This window comes from Arvicola amphibius, chromosome 14 (assembly GCF_903992535.2).
Source record: "Arvicola amphibius chromosome 14, mArvAmp1.2, whole genome shotgun sequence".
NCBI lineage: Eukaryota > Metazoa > Chordata > Mammalia > Rodentia > Cricetidae > Arvicola > Arvicola amphibius.
The window spans coordinates 56,941,116-56,958,583 of NC_052060.1; the positions used below are offsets into that span (position 1 = coordinate 56,941,116).

The 17,468-nt window shown below is 43.4% G+C and overlaps 1 protein-coding gene across 2 annotated transcripts in view; it reads right to left on the minus strand.

Moving 5' to 3' along the window:
• Positions 1-965: 965 nt before the first annotated feature.
• Gipc2 (GIPC PDZ domain containing family member 2) overlaps positions 966-17,468 on the minus strand; it is a 64,223-nt gene continuing 47,720 nt past the window's right edge. For both annotated transcript variants that reach the window (XM_038311741.1, XM_038311742.1), the window contains exons 4-6: positions 12,375-12,481; positions 8,606-8,687; positions 966-1,355 (exon numbers count right to left, since the gene is read on the minus strand). In XM_038311741.1, coding sequence (XP_038167669.1) covers positions 1,207-1,355; positions 8,606-8,687; positions 12,375-12,481 — 338 coding nt within the window. In that variant the 3' untranslated portion in view covers positions 966-1,206. The remainder of the gene's footprint in view (positions 1,356-8,605; positions 8,688-12,374; positions 12,482-17,468) is intronic.

Below are 17,468 nucleotides of genomic sequence, written 5' to 3' on the forward strand. Positions count from 1 at the left end.
ACCGAAGGATCAATTTCTGACAGCATTTCCTCCAACGCTTAGGAGGCTGAAAGCGATTGCTGCTTAAACCCCATACTCATACGCCAAAGACAGCATCTCAAACACAGTTATTTTCTGAGCAAATATGTTTCAAAATAAAAACGCTACAAATATAAAGCCTGGCCTGGAGGCCTTAGAAAAGTTAGCAGGAAAGAAGCTGTAGATAAAAACAGAACTAATACTTTTAAAAGTCTGAAAAGAACAAAACAGCACATGTGTGTCTTCCTGTCACTTTTTTATCTTGAGATCCCACTTGCCCCAGGCCCCTCACCTCCAGCCCACCACACACAGACACACACACACACACACATTTGTGCACACAGCACAACTCCAACCAAATGTTCTTAAGAGTAAATATATATATATATATATATATATATATTGAAGAATCAACCTTTGTTTTAAAAAGAGAGTCCTAGGAACCAGTAAGCCAAAGCAAACTCTTCCCTGCTCCTCTAAAGATGAAAACCATGCTTCTGGACTGTGGCATTTCACCATCTAAACGTAACATCACAATGAAGATGTTTCAAGGTAGAGCGAACTCTGAGCCTAATTCCCATCTATTAAGATTTTGAAGAAAGGCATCTGGAGAGATGGTCCAGAACTACAGAGCACTGGCAGACCACCCACCACCCAGGTTCAGTTCCCAGCACCCTTAGAAAGCTCACAACTGTGTATAACTCCAGCTGGAGAGTTAAAGCCAGTTACGGGCGCCCTCTTCTGGTCTCCTCAAGCACTGCATGCACGTGGTACACCCATAAACAAGCACATATAGCAATGATAAATACACAATTTTTTAAAGATATTAAAGGAAAAGATACCCACAAAGCTGTTGTAATTTATTAAATTAAATGTAATTAATTAAAGCTATTTAATGTGGGAAGTAAGGCATGTCAATAGGGTCAAGACCACCTGTGTAGAGACACTCCTTTAAAAATCAGTTTTAGAAGCTTTGGAAAAAATATTAAAATGGATCAGACTTCAATTTATCTTAAGCATACTACACAGGAAACTATATTAAACATTATCCATGAATCAAATCGCATTTGATAGACTGAATCTTATACACATGGAGCTGAAGTGGAGGTCATGAAGGTATCTAGAGTCCCCAAGAAGGCTGCCTCCGGAAGTGCTCTGGTCATTTCTGCAGGACGATCGTCCACACCATCATCTTCCTTGTTTTGCATCGCCAATGGCTCCCCACACATCAAACACAAACTCGTCAGGAAAGGCAAAGTCTCCCAGAGTCTCATCAAGGGCCACAGCAAATTCATCTGGGTTGCTTTTGTCTTTTCCGGCTTCAAACATGGTTGTAGCTGTCAATGATAGTTTTTCAAAGTTAATGTGCCAGCATCGGAGGACTGACCCTGTCCACTGGATCAGACGTGAAACTGTCCACACCGCCCGTCCCCAACCTGAGAGACCATCACTTGGGAGGCTTTAGCGTTCTCTGGGGGCTGTTTTCTAGTCTTATCTGGTACATAGAGAGACCAGAAGGCAACCTCAAACGTCAACTGCTGAAATGCCATTCACCTCTTTTTGAGACTGTGCCCTCCTTGCTGGACAGGAACTCACTAAGGAGGCTCCACTGGCTGTCCAGCCAGCTCCAGGAATCCTCCTGTCTCCACTTCCCCCACCCCACCATGTCTATGATTTTTATATGGACTCAGGGAATCAAACTTGTGTATCCAAGCCTCCAGCATTCTGATGGGTGGAAGACACAGTTTAAGAAAGCCCCATGGCTACCCACACCAGGAACATTAGCACACACAGCCCCTGACTTCCCTAACACTCTCTGTGCCTTCTATTCTTGCCCTACTCCCAGACAGCCGCAGTATACGCTTCCCTCTGTGAAGGAATAGTTTACAGCACACAGTGGTCTGAGTTCTGTGGCGTCTTTCTTGATCACCTTCTGGTTTAGGGTATGGTGTGTGTTGTCTGCCTTCCTAGGAAGACACTCAAGCCCTATATTCTAGGTCTGGGAAACAGCATCCCATGAGCACACACTCCCAAAGGACTTTCCCCAGGATCTAGAAGCCCTTGGAGGTTACCTACGTTTTTGCTCCACCCCTTATAAGCACTAACAACCATAAAGGATTTTTTTAATGCCACATAGTGCAGCTAAGTGCTGACCTCCTGTGGCCACTCTGAGAATATTTCTATGTTCCCACTGCCACAAAACTTTGACCAATATACAGTTTCCATTAAGTTTGTAAATTTTTAAGGTAGGCGGATCTCTGAGTTCGAGGCCAGCCTGGTCTACAAGAGCTAGTTCCAGGACAGGCTCTAGAAACTACAGGGAAACCCTGTCTCAAAAAACAAACAAAAAAAATTAACCTATTATGGAAAGTCTTTATTATATGTGTGTATTTATATGTATATATGTATAGGTACATATGTGTGTGTATATGTGTATGTATATATGGAGCATGTGTGCGCATGTGTGTGTGTGTGTGTGTGTGTGCACGTGTGTTACTGGAACTCTAACTCAGGTCTCATGTATGCCAGGTAGGTGTTCTATCTATGAGATGTACCCTCAGTCCTCCAATGCGCGCTTTAAAAAAAGGTGTATCTGTTATTTTTTTGTTCAGGTGTCTTGCCAGCACATATGTCTGTACACCATATGTAGGCAGTGCCTGTGGAGCTGTAAGAGGGTGGTACACCCTGTGACGGAATGTCACACATGACCAAGATGCTCTGTGGGCCAGCTCCTCTGAAACAGCAGCCAGTGCTCTTAACCAATGAGTCATTCCTCCAGCCCCTACAAGGCACTTTTTAATAAAAATCTACTCCAGATCTCAACGTAGAAGGAGCTCTTCACGGTGTGCATGGCTTCACTGACCAAGGCAAGGAACCCAAGGGAGAAATAGGTTCCTCCCTATGAAACATCATTAGTATATACTTTTCTAACCAGCCATAAGACGCTGTGGGAAAAACAACTTAGAAACTACCATTTGAATTGCCTTCCCAGACACCTCTAGCCTTTTTAATGGGATAATTTTTTAAATTCTGAAACTGCCACCAGGCGGTGGTGGCACACGCCTTTAATCCCAGCACTAGGGAGGCAAAGGCAGGTGTATTTCTGTGAGTTTGAGTCCAGCCTGGTCTACAAAAGCTAGTTAGGACAGGCTCCAAAGTTACAGAGAAACCCTGCTTCAAAAAAAAAATTCTTGAATTGCCATAGTATTTCCAAAATCCTACACTGGTATCAGAAAACACTGTAGGTCCACAGGTAGTAACACTGTTGCCTAAAGCTTCTGATTGAAAGTATGACAATGTATCCTTAAGTTAGCTCACTCCAGGGGACTCCACTCTTGTTTGATGTAGTATATTGGTGATACTGTCCATTGTGGTTTTGCTTAGTTTTGTTGTTGCAATTGTTTTATTTATTTTGTGGTTATTTTGTTTATGATTCATTTAATTTTTCATTTCCAATATTTCTTTTTCTTTCTTTCTTTGTTTTGTAGGGTTTTTGAGACAGGGTCTCACTGTGTAGCCATGGCTGTCCTGGAACTCACAGAGATCCACCTGTGTGGAGGCCTGAAAATGTGAGCCTATTTCCATGTTGACCAAAGGTCAGAGAGTTGGAACTTACCTGTAGTTCCTTCAAGGTTATTGTGCTTCTTCCTCAAACAAAAATCCCACCTAGATTTAGACCAGAGTTCTGCTCTCTCAAGGTTCTTGTCAACAGGTGTGGCTAAGAGCCAACTTTCTACTTCAGGAATAGAGAAGTAGATGTGTTCCTACCTCAAATAAAAGTCTAAGGATCCAACTAAGTTCCAGTTCCTTTATAGAGATTCTTTGGATTCTACCCAGGGAATGATTTGCCTACAGAATGTTTTGGTCTAGGGTATGAGCATGACTTGCTTTGTTCTAGCAACAGAATGTAGCCTATGACCTTCAATTGGTATGTTCATTTCCTTGTATCATGTTAATGCAGGTTTTTTTGTCTCCTACCTTTTGAGGTCAGGGGTATTTTAAGCAATTGGAAATTAAATGTGGGAAAATTTCAGTACTCACTGGAATTCGCCCCCAATACTATTCTATGTTTCTCCGTTTTGTTATTTTCATTCGCTTCATCATATTCTTTACTAATATTTTCTAAATCCCCTTACCTCTACCCTGGCAAGTCGTATTTTGTTGAGGTTAGTCCCTGACACACCTGCGTCTCCCTCCTGAGTGCTGTCATTAAAAGCATGTACCATAACACCTGGGACATTTAAAAAAAACCTTCAATTTTCTTGTTGAATTTCTTTTCCATTTTACTGACTTCATTTCCTACACTCAAGATTGATTTTATTACTTCATTTATGTGCTTTTATGTATCTATGTATCTTGTGTGAAGTCCCTGGTCATTTTTACAAGCTCTTAAATTCTTTGTCTGACATTTTACCCATTTTAGTTAGTATCTTTGAATCCAACTGTTGCAGATTTATGATCTTCTGACTAGCTAAGAAGTGATATTGCCTGGCTTTTTATGCTTCTTGTTTTTTTTTTTTTTCTGTGTTGAGAGGTGTGCAGTTTCATCTGGGGTCTTAGGGAGGAGCAGTTGCTCTTAAGGTTCAGCCCCAGCACCGCTCAGAGAGGAGAAAACAAATTATTCAAGCAGCAACAACAGCAACCGAACAAGGTACAGGGGTGCACTTAGATTAAAACCTATGACAACATGGCCAATTATCACAAAACAGAAAAGGGCAACATAGACTGTGAGATGAGGCTAAAATTATTTAAGATTAGCGTAGAGAGAAAAATGAGAAAATAATAGGGTGGAGAGGAGGAGGAGGCCGCAAGAGGCCCAAAGTGAAGGGAACAAAGGATGAAGGAGAATGCTATACAAGGGGGTTGAAGGGAAACCTTTATAAAAGAAAACAAAAGTCAAAAGGAGGTCGCCTGATAATGCAAAAACACATAAATAAAACCAGAGGAGTAGTATAAACACAAAAGCTTTAGAAATACGATAAGTCACAATATCCTGGCAGAGTAGTCAAAGGGAAAGTGGGAAACAAGAAATAGAAGAAGAGAGGGAGTGTGAGAGAGAGTGTGTCCTCTCCTGGGTCCCTTAAAGTGAGGCGAAGTCAGGTGGCCCTGGGAGCCAGGGCAGCTGAACTTGCAGATGCTTGTCTTCCTTAGTTTATGTCACTTCTATGCCTATGGAGGTCACGTGTCAGCTGTTCCCCTAACGTGTTATGGAATATTCCTTTACACCGTGTGAGATGTGCCACCGTGGTTGGTTTATAAAGAGCCCATTAGCTAGGCAAGAAGAGGCTAGGCAGGACTTCTGGGGACAGAGAGCTCTGGGAAGAAAGGGAGAGTCACCAGCCAGATGTTGAGGAAGCAGAATGGGCAGGACAGAGTAAAGGTAACCAAGCCACATAAAAGAATGTGGATTAAAAACATGGATTAATTTAAGGCATAAGAACTGGTTAGGAACAAGGCTAAGAAGCTAAGGCCAAGCTTTCATAATCAATAATAAGTCTCCATATAGTTTTTTGGGTTTCTGTGTGTGTGTGTGTGTGTGTGTCTGTGTGTGTGTGTGTGTGTCTGTGTGTGTGTGTGTGTGTGTGTGTGTGTGTGTGAGAGAGAGAGAGAGAGAGAGAGAGAGAGAGAGAGAGAGAGAGAGAGAGAGAGAGAGAGAGAGAGAGAGCTGGCTGCTTAAAGAAAAATCTACCTATAAATGGTGCCCAACTTGCAGCCACATACATCCACATAAGGTCTGAGAAAGCAAAAAAAAAAAAAAAAAAAGTTCAAAACACAGAGTCAAATGCAGTTTCTTGGTGACCAAGGTCTCTCAGTAGGCTCAGCATACAGAGACTGCCTGTGGGCTGGAGCCAGTGGCTAGCAATCTGTGCTAAGCTGAAATGCACTGGTGGCTGGCATAGCAGTTTAAGATTTGTCTCACGTCATCAGAGAACACTACAAATGCTTAGAAAACCAGGTCTAGATACACAAAACCTCTGAAAAGGCACAGAATGTTTAAAAATGTGTGTAGGCTTAAAAAAGAAAAAACATGGGTATAGGTAGAGGGAAAAAATAGTTTATAAAGAGGAAGATAAAGTCTCTAAAAAAGAAATAAAATAATATAAAAAGAATAAGCCACACAAAGATGGAAAATACACAGACTGGATCCTGTATGGGGTTGTGTTAATTCTAATTTTTTGGATGCTAATGAACAGAGAATGACAGCTGCTGAGGGACACCGGATTATGGAAGAGACTGCTGAGTTAAACCGGCCTCAATACTTCAGGATGCCTGAACTTTAAAACAGAATTCAGGAGATGTATTGCTTTGAGAAAGAAGATATGCTTTTATTTCCACAGAAAACAAAAGGCTGAAGACTCAAAGTTAAAAAGGATCAGGTTTGATTGGGAGAGACCCCCTGAAAATCCTGGCTACAGACATAAAGAAATAAATGTAGAAAACCTACAAGACGGTAATATATATTTTACTGCTCAAACATAAAACAAAAAATCATCTTTGGCTGGCTTTTATGTACAACACATAATCTATACTTGTGTTAATAACGATATATATGTTACCTTTGAAAGTTTGTGTGTTTTCAGAATAAGGAGAGCAGACACCAGTAGAAAGAGGTGGCCCAGATGATCTAGCCTCTCAGAGTGCCTCTGTTGACATTTCCTCAGAGTTCCATGTCAAAAATGGTTTCAAGGCTGCTCGCTAAGGTGGTCCAGCCTCATAGACTATTCTAGTCAGGACGACAGATAAGCTTTTGCTTTCCCATCACATAGAGACTAGACAACAAATATTACAGATAGCGTTTCCTGAACTTGACCAATATCTCAGTTTTCTCAGGATTCCCCAAAGATGCCATTGCCCCCAGACAATAGGAAGTAGTCTAGATAACATGATGCCACGTTCTTAAGAGGTGGGGTGGGTGTTCCTTTGTCATTCAGTGGGTTATGGATGCTTGTAATCATTTAGAGGGGTTGGTTGCAAGTTTTTATTGATCAAAAGCTGAACAAAGGAGAGTAGATTCAGGCATCTCTTTCTGAGGGTAAAAAAGAGAGATACAGTATAGAAAAGATGGTATAAAAGGGTAGATTGTTGAATCCACTTTTGAACAACCACTAGTCTCAAATATTTTACAGTGGTATGGATTTTTGCATATTGATACAAATTTAAAGTTGTTTTGTTATACTGTATCTACGTTACAGGGCTAGCATTCTTTTATGTGAGTGTTTTGGCTGCACTGTGTGCAGTGCTCATGGAGGCCAGAAGAGGGCGTCAGAACTCTGGAACTGGAGCCATAAGAAGTGAGCTGCCGCAGGAGTGCTGAGAACTGAACGCAGCATTAAGAGAGCTTAACCTCTGAGCCATCTCTTCAGCACCCAGATTCAGCCATTTTTGAAGACAAGACCCATGTCTGGATTTTTTTGGTTATAAAAACCATAAATTTCTCCCATTTTTTCCTACTTAATACAGTTGGAATTAGGGTTTTTGCATTCATTTTCTTTTGTTGTATTTGCTACCAGTAGAGTTTTAGTTGATAAAACAAGAACTTGACACATTCATGGTAACATAAGAAATAACAATAACCCAGGGCTGGGCAGTGATGGTGAAAGTCCTTAATCCCAGCACTTGGGAGACAGAGGCAGGTGGATCTCAATGAGTTTGAGGGCAGCCTGAACTACAAAACCAAATTCCAGGACAGCCAGGACTGTTACACAAAGAAACTCTGTATCAAAAATAATAAATAAACAAACAAATAAATAAATAAATAAACAACAAACAAACAAGAAATAACCTAGGGGCTGGGCAGTGGTGGTGCACGCCTTTAAGGCAGAGGATCTTGTGAGTTCTAGGCCAGCCTGGTCTACAAGAGCTAGTTCCAGGACAGGCTCCAAAGCTACAGAGAAACCCTGTCTCAAACCCCCCCCCAAAAAAAAGAAAGAAAGAGAGAAAGAAAGAAAGAAAGAAAGAAAGAAAGAAAGAAAGAAAGAAAGAAAGAACGAACGAACCTAGGAAACACCCAGAAACCCCACTGATGAGTCATCCTTATTCATGAGTCCTGTGTCTTTTTCTTCCTATTTCAGGAATCCTATTAAATGGTGTACAACTTTAATATCATAATATATAATTGAACCAGTAAGCAATGTAAATGTGGCACATCAGATAAGAAAACCTTTCATATGCATCATTTATCTACATATTTCCCTGAGTATTTGAATGCATAAAACATGTTAAAATGTCTAGATGAAAAATTATCTGATTTTTTTTTTTTTTTTGGTTTTTTGAGATAGGGTCTTTCTCTACTGTAGCTCTGGCTGTCCTGGAACACATTATGTAAACCAGGCTGGCCTTGAACTCACAGAGACTCACCTGTCTCTGCCTCCTGAGTGCTGGGATTAAAGGAATGTGCCACCACGCTCATCTTAGATAAAATTTTAAGTTAAATTAGCAGTCATACTTCCCAGCAAGTAACTGAGAAAATCATTAATCTTTACGGTTTTATGCTCTTTTGGGCTCCACAATCCTTTTCATCTTGAAGCGTATACCTGGCTATCATCTATAAACAACATGGGATTTACCATGAACAGTGTGGCCTTACCCAAGTCGATATCTCGAATTCCCATGTACAGTTCCAAAAGATCATCGACCTTTTCGATCGCCTTTGCTTTGGCTTCAGAGGGCTTTAAAGAGAGAATGACAAGATAATGCATTTACACAACAAAATTTCTTGACATCAGGGCACACAGCAGAAAATAGCTGGTCCATTAGCTAATTCTAATGGACATATCTGGAATATACCTTGTAACCTTATAGCTAAATGTAAAACAATACAGTAAATAGTTGTAGTGTCAACACTAAATATTGTGGGAGAGAGAGAGCGAGAGAGAGAGAGAGAGAAGCACAGTTAAGGGGAGAAAGAGTGATTAGACAATAGTTTGAAGGGTGTAAGAGGTACAGAAGCCAGAAAAGTCTTCAGAAGAAAGCGATTTAAGAGCCGTGTTTCCAGGGCTGGAGAGGCATCAGAACACAAGGGAGAGACACTGTGAACAGAAGCCACACGTGGTAAGTCCACATGAGTTTATAAAGTCGATAGAAGAGAATATTACAGTCACAGCAAAAAGTCCCTGGAGGGTACAGTCGCATGACTAGAAGTTAGGGTCATGGACCACTAAAAGGTTGGGACTCTCCCAACTCTTTGCCTCTGTGTGTGTCTGTCTGTCTGTCTGTCTGTCTGTCTATCTGTCTGTCTGTGTGTGTGTGTCCATGTGTGTATGTCTTTGTGTGTCTGTGTGTGTGTTCCGTGTATATGCACATGTATAGCTAATATTAAGAGCTCTCCTCAATTGCTCTCCCTTATACTTTTGAGACAGGGTCTCTCACTGCACCTGGAGCTTACTGATTCAGCTGCAAAGTGGCAGGGAGCCTCCAGTCTGCACCTCCCCAGTGCTGGGATTATCAGCGTGTGTGAATGCAAACATGAGAAAATGCCAGGGCAATATGTGTGACTGTAAACATGTGTGGGGAGTGTGGGTATATGCGTTTATATAAGTGTATATACATAAATGAGTGAGCTTTTGGGTGCATGTGTGTGAGTGTGAATTGCATGAGAGGGTGTATTTGTACTGATTTAATATTAGCATCAAGCTAGCTTCCTTTCATTATGAGCCAGTTTTAATCGACCTATTGATTATGCAGACTATGCAAATGGATGGATTTTTACTGGTTATATTTGAATTTCTTCCTAGCTCTCCAGAGATTGCAGATAGACGTCCTAGCTCCCTTCCTTTCATTGCAGCACCTCATGTACAACAGGGTGCTTAACAGACAGTCACTGGTTATGTTCTCTGTTGGGAAACGATGCTCATCCCCACAGGACGCCCAACACACCCTGCTTCCTCCACACAACGTGTCAAGGCTGCTCATCTTCCTTACAGCCTCCAACAGAGAATCAAAAGAGCCTTTTCCTAGTGCCCCCACTGCAAGCAGCACCCACTGATTTTACATTCTCCTACAGATTCCTGTCCTCTGTGCAGGCTTGTTCATTGATTGAAGGGACAGAGACAGTCTTCAGCAATCCACCAGAGGGTGTGATGAGCAGAGGAAAAAGCAAAGGCTCAGGCAGATATCCTTACCCTGTTGAAGCGTACAGAATTCAGCACCGCTCATTCTCAAAACACTGACTCTGCCGTGTGTTACAGCTGTGTTTGCCTCTCTGCTAGCTAATCTTAAATGTGAACCAGATGAGAGGTGGCATTTCCATGGAAACACATCTCTGGGTGCGCCTGTGATTAGGGTCTAGATTAGGTCTTCGATTAGGAAAGCCTGCTCTAACTGTGGGCAGCGCTGTTCCTTGAGGACCAGATTGAATAAAAAAGGGAATGGGAGCTGAGCTCCAGCACGCATGTCCTTTTTGCCTCACAAGCAGCTGCGCGAGCCCCTGCCACCATCCTTTCTCCAGCATGAGGGACTGAGGCCCTGACTCACCATCCTCCTCAAGGTTCCTCAAAACACACAGAATCCTGAGTGACTCCTCACACAGCCCCAAAGATGGCCTTCACCTAGTGGGTCTTTACGTATCCGCTCTAACCAACCAGCCCTTCACTGACCCTGGACATTGTCATTCAACAGGCTCTAGGGACCACTTTGTAAACAGTCACCTACTGGTCACCTGACTCTCCTTTCTGCACACCTGGGGATCTGAGGGTAACATTCACACACAGCTGTGAGGGCCCATGCCTGGGCTCTGCTCCCAGGAGCCGCAAGCCTTGGAAGCCTTTGCATCGACTTCATCGCTCACTGTCCTCACTGGGGTGGGCAGAACTGCTCCTGCCCTTGCCCATCCTGATCTCTTCTTTCACCTTCCCCCTTCATTTGTCTCTTCACCTTCTGGCATTTTCCACTCGGAGACTGACCTTTGCACTGACAGTCAGTCAGTCAATAAGTGAAGCCCTTGCTTTCCTCAACCTAAAATAAATCCATTATTAATTCATTGATGCTGCAAAAACTTGAGTTCCTTTGACCCATGAGATTCTAGGCTGGGTGACCAAGACTATGAAATAACAACAGATGAAATTAAAGAAAATAAAGATATGAGTCAGCCATATTTGGTGTGTTGAGGAACATTAAGGTTAAGAAGAGGTAAGGGCAGAGAATTGCAACTTTCACCAGATATTCTGAAAAGACTGTGTAGGTAAGGAGATACACAGGCAGAAAAATGAAGAAGGTGAGAGTATACCAGGAAGGAGGCAGTGGTAACAGCAGCCCTAACACCCTGAGCAAAGGAAACACTGGGAGCTGGTGAGGAGAGCGAAACCTGGCTGCGCCAGATGGGGTGGCAGAAGGTGGTGGTGGCAGAGGGAGTGGCAGAAGGTGGTGGTGGCAGAGGGAGTGGCAGAAGTGGTAAATGACATCCGAGTGGAAATGTGGGGTCAGCTTTCATTCTCAGGACACAGGAAACCCCCACCTCCCCCAACTTGCATCTCTAGAGGATAATCCTGGCTGCTGTTCCCAGCACAGAAGGAAAGAGGGAGGAGAACAGGGAATGGTCCAGCAGCCTCCAGGGTTGGAGAAGGTGCCTGGAGTCCAGTGCATGCAAGGGGAGGTTGTCAGAGTCTGAAATTGTGCAGAGCTGGATCCAAAAGGTGTCCCTGGCAAGAGGAGTGCAGGGCATGAAAGAGCAGAGTCAGACATGACTCTAAAATAGTTTTCTTAGGAGACTGGACATCTAGGATATAATCTTCTGTCGTAACAGCCTTCACAAGTGCATGTCCCTGATAGTTCAAATGTCCACAGGCAAGTCTAGACTAGTGACCTACTGGAGGAGGGAACTCCCACAGACCTCAGGCTCTCTCCCATGCTTTGCTGTATTTTCCTCTTAACACCTCAGTGGTTTGCAGGAGGAGGAAACACTGATATGAATATGAATTCAAAGCACGCAACCTTGCATTTTACTATGATTACTTAGTTTTATTTCTAGCTCTAATAAATGTGCATATCTGTATGTGTGCATATCTGTATGTGTGCAAATGGAATGTGCATAACTGTATATGTGCAAATGGAATGTGCATAACTGTATATGTGCAAACAGGATGTGCATAACTGTATATGTGCAAACAGGATGTGCATAACTGTATATGTGCAAACAGAATGTGTATAACTGTATATGTGCATAACTGTATATGTGCATACCTGTATATGTGCAAATGGAATGTATGTGTGCATAGCTGTATATTGCATAACTGTATATGTGCAAACAGAATGTGCATAACTGTACATGTGCAAATGGAATGTGCATAACTGCATATTGCATAACTGTATATGTGCAAACAATGTGCAAACGGAATAGAGACTCACTGAACACAACATACCAGCTCTTCCACTGTAGCAGGACCCTTGGATCTCAGACGAAGAGTCCCTCTTGCAGTACCAATTTTTTCTGTCGACGCCTTTCCAGCTTTTGTCCGTGGTCCTATTTCTGTAGAAACACATGAGTAGGAAAGGCATGAGCTCAGAACGAATTCCAACAGACTGTGTGAAAGTGGAGTCGTCTCCTTCAGGAAACAAGATGCAGTTGTGGAAGGTTTGATAAGGAGCGTGCCTTCCACAAAATTACCTAAAACACAGTGCGCCCACCTACCTCCATTATTCTCAGATGGGAGTGTCTAAGGGACTGTCGGATCTACTAAACAAAAGCACAGTGAGAGGGGCTGGAAGCTTCAGGGACGAAACCATAGGAGTTGACTTTATTCTCAGAGCCAAAATGGTGTGAGTGGCCAGAAGGCAGTCAAGAAATTGCATCTGGCCTTGATCTCAGTCTTAAGGAAGAGATGGAGCACTGTAGTTTGATGCTTTGTAGACAAAATTCCATACACCACATGGACTGCCCTGTGAGGCCTGTTATCAACCCCATTTTACAAATAAGGGAATTAAAATCAGTGCAGCTGAGACCCAAAACCAAGTCTTGCCAAGCCTGGTCACTCATGACTAATCTCAGCATTTGAAAGACTGAGGCAGGGGGATTGCTAAATGTGATCCCAGACTCTTCACTCCTTATTCAACAACACTGCAGACCCACTGGGACCAGAAGCTGGAAGAACAAATTTAAAGATGACAATACCGAAGGATGAGGTTAGAAAGAAAAAAACCTGGGGCAGTTCCAAAGAAGGAATACCCCAGGGACACCAGGAACCACCAGAAGAGCCCAGCCCTGTCCTGGGACCAGCTTTGCCTGCTTGTTTTTCATTTGCAACACACCGAGAGTGGTTTTGCAAGGCACTAATCCTAAACAGCAATGCAACCAAGGGAAGGGCAAGGAGGGTAACTGGAAGGAGTGCCCCATTTAGACCTCTCCAGTAGCACATGCCCTGTGGGAACATGAACCTTGCTCAGCCAGATTTGCTGTTTGCCAGAGAAACTGGATATTCAGAGGTTTGTAGGAATTTTCTGGGTTTTTTTTTTCCAGTTTAAACCACTATACCCAGCCCTTTAAAAATAACACACTGGCAAAAATAAAAAGAAATCAGCATCCAAGTAAGTGCAAGTTATCAGTCCATAGCTTCTGCAAATGTGCCCAAGTCCCTTTGGCTGAGGTCTCTGCAGCTGCAGCTTACGGCATGGTCCAGGGGCTCAGCCACTAAGGAGACAGCTGGGCTTGCAGACAGTGAGGACTCGCAGCACAGGCTGCTAGATGCAGCAGGCAGAGAGGTCTGTGCAAGCTCTGGAGGTGCAGGCATTCTAGGTACGCGTGGATGCCTTCTTGATAGGAACCCTAGACAGGTTCCCATCTCCTGCCAAGCTTTGTTTTCTTGCTGGAGATCCAGGGCAAGGTGATTAAGAATCTTACACATTCATTTTAAACTGAATTTAGGGACAAACTCTCCAAAGCCCAAGTTCTCTTCTGAAAGTTACCATAGGATGACCAGATGGGCTCCCCACAAGGAAGGAAGCCATAAATGGTGGCAGGAGAAACCCGAATGCTAGTCAGTAACTGAGCAGCTTCCCAGAATCCTGACGCTGCGCCTTCCAGCCTGTCCCTGTCAGTCACTACATGTCCCTGTAAAAAGCTAGAGCATGGTTCCAAAAAGAGTGTCCAGTGAGAAAGACTAAGTCAGTCTGTCTTCAGCACTGGCCAGCAATAGGAGTGTTCACAGCAAGGGTCACATCCCAAAGTGGGAAAGTCCTGTGTTGAAAAATGTTATTTTAGCTGGGCAAAGATGTGTTGCATTTGTTTATGCTGCAGAGTATTACTTTCACTGTGTGAGGCTTTGTTACATTGTTTCTGCTGCCTTTGTTAACTATGTAAAGGTGTGTTACATTTGTTTATGCTGCAGAGTATTTCACTGTGTTGTTAACTATGTAAAGGTGTGTTACATTTGTTTATGCTGCAGAATATTACTTTCACTGTGTGAAGCAGTGTTACATTGTTTCTGCTGCCTTTGTTAACTATGTAAAGGTGTGTTACATTTGTTTATGCTGCAGAGTATTACTTCACTGTGTGAGGCTGTGTTACATTGTTTCGTAAGGTGTGTTACATTTGTTTATGCTGCAGAGTATTACTTTCACTGTGTGAGGCTGTGTTACATTGTTTCTGCTGCCTTTGTTAACTATGTAAAGGTGTGTTACATTTATGTTGCATTTGTTTAATTATGAAAAAATGTGTTGCTGTTTCACCTTGTCTGCCTAAGACACTTGATTGGTCTAATTAAAAAGATGACCAGTCAATAGCTAGGTAGGAAAGGGATAGGAGGGACTGGCAAGCAGAGAGAGTAAGTAGGAGGAGAAATCTAAAAGAGAGAGAGGAAGAGGAAGAAGAAGGAGGAGAGAACCAGGGAGAAAGAGGGGAACACATTTAGAGCCAGAAGCCAGGCAGCCACCAGTCAGACACAGGAAGCAATGAAAGTAAGATACACAGAAAGAAAGGTAAAAATCCCCCAAAGCATGCCAGATGGTGGTGGCTCATGCCTTTAATCCCAGTACTCTGAGAGGAAGAGGCAGGCAGATCTCTATAAGTTCGAGGCCAGTCTGGTCTACAAGAGCTAGTTCCAAAGCTACAAAGAAATTTTATCTCAAAAAAAAACAACAACAACAGGAAAAAAAAACCTTCAAGGCAAAAATGTAGATAAAGAGAAACAGATTAAAATAAGAGCAGAGCTAAGGCAGAGCATTCAAAACTAATACTAGTTCTCCATGATTTAGAAGCTGGTGGGTGGCCCAAAAGAAAGCTGGATACAGTCAGACTTAGCTCCGTGGTATCAACAAGAGAACAAAACACATGTGGACACATACTAGTTACACTAAAGTTTTACCATGTGCTAACCGAGCTTAAAAGCACGCACTGCACGCATGCTCATATCACTCCACTCATTCCTCTGGAGACTAAACAGTACAGCAAGTATGGCAGGTAGGTGGCACGGTGATGCTACTGTCACTACGATGTCACCATGCCACCTGCCAGGCATACTTTGCCCTTTGTCTTCAAATGGACATTTTCCTGCAGAGTCAACAGTAAACCGCTCACCCAACACACATGTTTTATTATAGCATTGCGTACACGTGGCTAAGGGCATATTAGCCTCTGATTCAACGAGTGTTGCTCAAAGAAGATTTGGGAACCAGATCTGGAAAATGAAACAGCTCTGCATACTGTTGAACCAATAGTAGGTTTCTGGTGTTTACAAAGCTAAGGATTCTGATGCCGAACTGTGTACCTTCAGAAAGACATGATCTGTGAATTCGGCTGAGCTCTGTAGATATCTGTGACAGGTGGTTTTTAATGTCAAGTTGACACAGTCTAGAATCACACGAGAGGGAAGTCTCAGTGAGAGGCTGTCTGGATCAGGTGTTTCTTGTACACCTCCAGACACTGTCGTGAGCACACTAATTGATTTAAGAAGACCCATCCTGAAAGTCAGCAGCACCACTCCCTGAGTTTGGCTCCTGGATTATAGAGGCGCTGAGCTGAATTTACATGCATCCCTTCTCTCTGCTCTCAACTGTTGATAAGAAACAGGTGTTTTCAGTTCCTGCTGCCATGACTGCCCAGCTAGGATGGACTGTAGCCTGGAGCTGTGAGCTACAAGAACCATTTCCTCCACTTCTTGCCAGGATATTTGATCCCAACAACAGAAAAGAGGCTCAGACGAGTCTCCACCTTATATCTTCCTCTTTGCCCCACACCAGAATCTAGAAGGGGAAACTATAAAAGTAGATGTGTGTATATCATTCATAAATTACTTTTAGAGCTGCAGGAAGTGAGCAAAAAGGACAGAAGTTTACCCCTTATACTCCACGCCCCTCGTAGACCGCCACCCCGTGATCAGCACCCTGAGCAAGCAGGAGCAGATGCCGATTGTATCCATCACCCAGAGTTCATGGCTGATACTGAGACTCGCTTTTGGTATCCTATTTGTCTGGGAAGCTGCTTAACGACATGCACCATCGCTGATATCACACAGAATATTGTCACTGACCCGGAATCTCCTTGTCACAGAATCTATTTTTTTTGTTTTGTTTTGTTTTTTCGAGACAGGGTTTCCCTGTAGTTTCTAGAGCCTGTCCTGGAACTAGCTCTTGTAGACCAGGCTGGCCTCGAACTCAGAGATCCGCCTGCCTCTGCCTCCTGAGTGCTGGGATTAAAGGCGTGTGCCACCACCGCCCAGCTCACAGAATCTATTTTTATCATCATCTTTTGTTTTGTTTGCTTGTTTTTTGGTTTGGGGTTTGTTGTTGCTGTTTTGTTTGCTTTAGTTTTTTGACAGCCATCTTTCCCTTGGAGCATGTCATATCCAAACCAGCCACTTGGTGGCACCAAAGCAGAAGTTAAACATTAAGCTCTGCTTTATACCAGCCTCCAGATTGCCGTCACCCAAGTTTCCAAGATTAGAGGGGGTTCCAGGGACGTTTGAGACTTGTCCCAACACGAAAACAGGACAATCCTGCAACTAAGGCTGAAGTGGTGGAGGAGACAACAGGTTTAGTGTTCGGGGAATGTCTTAAAGATTCTGAATGCTGATACTCTGGCCTAATTTGGGGTCTAGCCTACCTAAGCATGTCTGGGCAGCCAGGCCAAGCCCTAAATCTGTCAGTTCACAGAAATGGGTGGACACAAGGCCTCTCTCCGGGAAGAGTCAGGAGAAGACATCACTCAGATTGTAGACTATGGTAACCAGTCCTGACCTGTGAAATGACTGCACCCACTCCTGAGGGCTCCCCAGGCCACCCAGGAGGTGCATGGACACGGGCCTCAGCTATCATCACTGAGGGTGTAGAGCACCCCAGCTTGTAAGGCCTGGCTGCTGCTGCGCATTTCACACAGCAAGAGACCGCTGCGTTCCTCCCCAGACCACCTCACCGCCGTTTGTCTTTCATTCTAATTAAATGATTTAATTCTAAAGACCATGAGCTAACGGCACGGGGAGCTACAATCACCACGAAAATTAGGTCGAGTGCGCTGGAACAACTCC